The sequence below is a fragment of the Protopterus annectens genome, chromosome 7.part1 (genome assembly GCF_019279795.1).
Source record: "Protopterus annectens isolate FY-2018-M chromosome 7.part1, PAN1.0, whole genome shotgun sequence".
NCBI classification, from domain to species: Eukaryota; Metazoa; Chordata; order Ceratodontiformes; family Protopteridae; genus Protopterus; species Protopterus annectens.
This window is the reverse complement of record NC_056740.1, coordinates 379,813,502-379,819,501: the sequence shown is the minus strand read 5'-3', so window position 1 is coordinate 379,819,501 and position 6,000 is coordinate 379,813,502. Positions and strand designations below refer to the sequence as shown.

Here is a 6,000-nt window from a genome sequence, read left to right as displayed (position 1 = left end):
AAAGTGTGGGGGAGGGAACTGTCATTTCATCTTGGACTCAAAAAGATACTTTCAACAAAGGCCTTCAATTCACTACTTTGTTGGTTGCAGATGTATAACTCCTTAGTATACTGTAAAATAGGCTCTGAGACACACACAAATGAGGGTCATTCAGGAAATAAAAGAAACAGCCCTTTTACAGAAGGTATATAAAATGACAATGACTTCGATTCTCAGCTTGGCTTGGGAGTGTCTTCTGTGTGGATTCTGCATGTACTCCCCGCGGTTGGGTAGCGTTTGAAAGACATGCGTGCGTAAATGGGCATGCCTTTGTTGAAGGCTGGGCGTCAAGCTGGCACCTCGGCATTTCGTAAAAAACCTACTGCCAATCATTAGCGGACCGGAGTTACGCTATGGCGACCCCTTACCGGGAAAAAGCCGAAAGACAAACAACAACAACAGCATATAAAATGACAGTGACTTGACACTAATCCCATTATATGTCAGTGGGATTTGAATACACCTCTGTTTATGTCTAGCATGACTCATATAAAGTAGACTTGAATGGATTATGTTGTAGAGAAAGGATTGAAGAAAAAAAAAGATAATGTTGATATGTCAAGCCCCACTGGCTGCCATTTTGTGGAAAACATTAAAATTCTCTAAGAAGCATTCAAAGTGATTTTGAGGTATTAAAATAACTCAGAAAACTAAGAGTGAAAAAAATACATATTTTTTCACTTCCAAAGTGGAGTTTTCCTTCAGCTGCTTTTAGTGTTCCTGTTTCCTCTTCAGGAAGAAAGAAAATAACATAAAAGGGTTTCCTCACTTTCTGACTCTGAAATTCAGTCAGCAGAGCAGAAATTGGATGGTGAATGTTGTACTTCAGGATTTTCTAGTCACTCTAAATATTGAGGAAAGTGTTGCTTCAGAATTCCCACCAGGAGACTTTTCTTGTTTTGAAACTTTAACTAGAATGAAATGGGTTTTTCGGTGGATCAAAATGAAATTCCTGTTCCTGTGCAAATGTATTTTGATATGTTATATTTAGACATTCCTCAGTCTGCAGTAGTTCTTCCTGTTTTACCTGGTTTAAAGAATGTTTTTCTCACAGGTCGCAGTTTACCAGAATCTGAGTCTGCCCATTGTATTATATAAGTTTACCTTGATGGTGGCAAGGGTGCTCTTCACCTTGACATGTAGTGGAAGTTTGTTCGAGAGGTGGGGATATGTTGAGATATAAATCTATCAGGCCAACAGACAGCCCTCTGTACCTAGAAAGTCTGATAGGTTGTGCAGGGTACCTCAGACTAACAAGTACATGATCTGATGTATTTTTCATCTGTTCTTCAGCTGATGGGATTTGAATCCGACGTCGGTTCTGACTTCAGCCACTTTCCCAGACTTTAGCATTTGTAGCTCATGCTGCTCCCCTTACCCATAACATTACCTTAGATCTCATTTGCTGCTCTTTGAATTTGGGCATGAGTTGCTAGTTTAAGCTGCCTCGGGTTAAGTTTTCCTCTCTGTTACCTTTTGGTATCCTCTTGGTTATGTTATTATAATTATTATTACTACCGTTAGTATTTTTATTGCTGTTATCTTTGAGGCTGTATTTGCCCCCCCCCAAAAAAAACCCTTACCATTCTGTCTTTTTTCTTAGTGCCTTTGGCACTTTTTCCATTGTTTACTTCCCTGTACATGCTAGTAATCTTGTTACCGTTGTTGGTATGTCTTTATATCCATATAGTGTTTTGAAATTGTTTGTAACTCCATCAAACCAAACCTTTCAGAAAGTCTCATCAACTGTTTGTATCCTTTTCTAAAGCTAAGAATGGGACAAGGCATTTCAAAAGTTACCTTATCTAGATGGTTAACTAGTTGCATCTCCCATGTTTATAAGGGAAAAAGGTTTGACTCTCTAAACCACCTAAGAAGCACTTGACAAATCAGTTTCTACTTTTTCAGCATTCTTTTCTCGGGCCTCAGTCAAGGACATTTTTATTGTTTTCACCTGGTCTAATGGTCATACCTTTATTTCCCACTACAGGTTAGATTTGCTTTCCAGAGATACAGTGGCTTTCAATTCTGATGTCCTCTGGAACATCCTTCCATGCAACCGCCCTTGGAGCTAAGTAGGTGCGAACTCTGTCCCATCAGTTGAAGAATGGGCAGAAAAGGCAACATCTGATGCAAACATTATATACTTACCATAATGACAGATCTGTGTCGTCTGTTTCTGTCCTTTCTCAACTTCCCTCCGTCCTTTCCCTTTCCATTTATTGGAATAATTCCACTTTTTTGGCTTCTGGTATGACAGTTTGGTTTGCAATTTAGGCAAGATATCAAGCTTTTTCAGCTCCAGAGCAACATCTCTTCCATTACCTATGTAGCCTTGTGCTTGTACTAATCATTCTGTCTTGGTACATTTCTTAATTTTCTTGCTTTACTATGGTAATGTAGGTAAATGGCAATCTAAGGTTATGTTAGGGACAGGAAGGGGGTTATAGGTAAGGTTAGGAACCTGAGCTATGGATGCTAAAGTCCGAAATAGTGTCCAAAGTTGGATCCAAGGTCGGATCTGAAACCCATCAGTTGAGGAAGGACGGAAATAGACAACACAGATCTATAGGCTCATAGGTGAATACTAGGCTATCATTCTGCTGACTATTACAAGCCTAGCCACTAACCAGAGGCCAAAATCAAACCCTATGCCTTGTATCTCGGAAGTAAAGACCTTAACCATTATGCCAAACTGTCCTCATTTATGGTAAGTGCATAGCATTCAGTTTTTATAATCCTAATGCAGACACTGCAGTGATTTCCCATCCAGTGCTTCTGGTAGACATACGGGTAATACTGATTTCATTCCATCTGATAAGGATGTGAAAGCGTTTGACAGGTTTGGGAAGAAAGTTTATTCTGCTGCCTGTTTAACATGCAGAATTTTAAACTGCCAAGTTCATATGTTAAAAATTCTACCATTGTCTTTGGAAAACAAAACAAGGTATGCTGTTAACTTTCTGTCTTTGAAATAAAAAAAACTCTTGGGACAGTATTTGCTCCCTCGCTCCCTCCCTCTCCCCTGGTCCTTTTTCCTTCTGGACGTGCTTGTTGCCTACTAGTATTCTTGGACTGTTGTTCCTACTAGGGAGTTCTGAGGATAGTACATCTGGACATCACCTTTATTCCCTATGCCATAGCTTAGGCTACTGCAACAATGATCTGTTAGAACATCTGCTGTTATGGCAAGTTTACTCACACACAACATTACTATTTTATCCTGTCTTTGTCACCTTTGCAGTAAAAGCCACATTATTGCAGGTATTTAGTATTAGCCTTTTAGCTTATGTGCAGTATTAATACGTCATTATTAAATGCTTTCTATTATGTCATTTTATTCTATGCAGTAATAATGCCTATTAGTATAGATTTGTGCTTTGTAGTACTCCAGAACTGGCCTCTTAGAGACTGTCCTGCTGATTTGATTGTGTTTATCCATTTTCCTCATTCATGCACTTTTTGTCTTTATATGGTACAACCTACATACAATTAATCTTGAGTTCCTTTTCTGCCTCGGCCTATAATGACAATGTTGTAAATATGTGGTATCTCAGTATGTGTGGAAACAGTAGCATTCTTTCTTCTTACTGTTTTACTCTTATTTGTACTTTTTGTAAGCAGCTAAAAAGCATTTCATTGTACATTTACAATTTAATGAAAACAGGTAACAATACATTTTTAAGTGTTCAAAGCTGTGGCTGTAGCAATTTTTCACACCACTCACCACAGCATATTAATTAATTTCAGGAATAACCTAACAGCTCTACTCAGTTATCAATAACTGGCATTTGACCTCATAATATGTTGTATTATATAGTATCCAATTTTTTCTAAAATTACAAGTGTAACAGCAGTGCTTATCTGAGAACAAATTAAAGTGCTTACCAATTTGATTGTATGTGTACCTGATTAAATCATATAAACATTTCTCCAGTAACTGTATGTTTTGATATGACTTTCATTGTAGCTGTATGAGTATTTTATAACATTTTACTGACCTGAGCAGACAGTCTCAGGATGTAAAATTGTGGGTAATGTCTAGCACTGAAAAGTCCAGAAAGAGCATAGACTTCCTTGTATCCAAGTTAAACAAATTTCAGTCAAAACCTACATGAATTTGCATAATTTTCCTCTTATATCTCATGGAGTCCCTATATTTATCCTTTCACAGACAATAACAAAACTCCAGAAGCAAAATGTAGACCTTGTGGAGCAGAAGCAAGAATTGGAAAAAAATCTTCATTGTAAGACTGTGGAAATGGAAGGTATATATGTGATCATTTAGTTATTGTGTAAAAGTAACTTGAATAATGTAAACGTAAATTGAACATCCACCATTCTGATGTGTCATAATGGCAACTTATGCTGAGAAATGATACTGCTGACATTTAAATTCATTATTTTGTTTGACATCTGATATCAGCTTATGATGCTGTTTGAAGGTTAAGTATATTGTGCTCCATGAAATTGCCTCACTGCATAGAAGTGGATATTAAGTTCAGAAGAGTTTGATGAGAGGCACAGTAAAGTTTCATTACCTTAAATTGTACAAATTGTTTTTGAAATGTTTTGCACATTTATTTCATATTAATATATAGGTATTGCATAATCTTATCTTTAAATTTGTATAATGCATTCATGTTACATTTAATTTGTGTTTGTAGTAGTAGAATGAAATCTGTTAATAAGGCTTAAAGGGGCTGTGACTGATCTGCCCCCTGGTGGTAAAATTGTATTGCCATCAGGGCTAGAGACATGTTATATTACCTTGTTGGCTGCCAGTATAGTCATATAGAGTATCTCCCCCCCCAAAAAAAAAAACACAACTGAGTCCTGAGTACCCATGCTTGAGAATGACAGGCTATACCCCAGAACATAAAATAAAACACCAAAAAAAAAACAAAAACCAAAAAAACAAAATACATATTACTGCAGAAACTCTTCCCAGACTTTAAAGAACTGTAATTTGTTACCATGCAGGCATGAGCAGATGTACTGCAATCTACTACTTCTCACAGTCCAGGATAAAAAATGGTGTTGCCATAAATCACATCAATTATGGAGTAGAATTGCATTTTTTTAATTTTTAATTGTACTATGGTGTCAGTAGTCCATCTCTTCCTTAAACCTTCTTTAATTAGTAGTTAACCTTGATGTTCTTTTGAGTTGTCCTTCAAATATCTATTATACTTCATTTGTGGTGGATGACACCTTTGAAAGTGAAGATACTTGCTCACAAAGGTAGGTTTTCTGTACAAAACACGGTCAAAGTATCTGTTATTCGCATTCATAGTGATATTGATGTCCAAAAATTTCTACGTCCTTATATTACATGTAAATTAAAAAAAGGCGGTGACATTTTTCCAAAAAAATTCAAAACTTGAATTGTCACTTCTTTCCATTTCTTTTTTTTAACACCTTTATTGAATTATCACTTGTGACATAGGCAAATTTATATTTATATAAAAGTAATCAAATTGTATTAACAAGTTTAAGTTTACCAACATTATACTTCACATATATTGCTATACGTCATATAATCTATCCAACATTACATAAATTATTTAATGCTTGCCCCCTTTTTTTTAAACAGGAAGCATCTTTATTAAACCGTCACGTAAGAAATAGGCAATCATACATTTATAGACATGAAAACAAAGCACACTGACACAATCCTAGTTGCAAGCGTTTTACATCACAAACCATACTGAAATACTCACAGCTGCAAATGTTATACACCACTTAATAATCTACCCAATCATTTTCAGTCAAACATTACATAGCTCATTTAAGTCGTGCCTTTTTTTTTAAATCTCATTCCTCTCCTGTATGCATTGTTCCCACAATTCCCATGTTTCCTATGTAGTTTGCGCCTACCCTTATCTAAAGATCTCAATTCCAATTGCTTTGTCTCTGTTACTATATTCAGTACATCTGGTATAGTTGGTTTAGAATTTG

At 36.2% G+C, this 6,000-nt stretch overlaps 1 protein-coding gene across 1 annotated transcript in view; it reads left to right on the top strand.

The window, feature by feature from the left end:
• Window positions 1-6,000, top strand: part of MYO5C (myosin VC) — a 1,763,334-nt gene that overhangs the window by 673,421 nt on the left and 1,083,913 nt on the right. Inside the window, exon 11 of the mRNA XM_044078824.1 lies at window positions 4,214-4,307. Within this exon, the coding sequence (XP_043934759.1) occupies window positions 4,214-4,307 (94 nt within the window). The remainder of the gene's footprint in view (window positions 1-4,213; window positions 4,308-6,000) is intronic.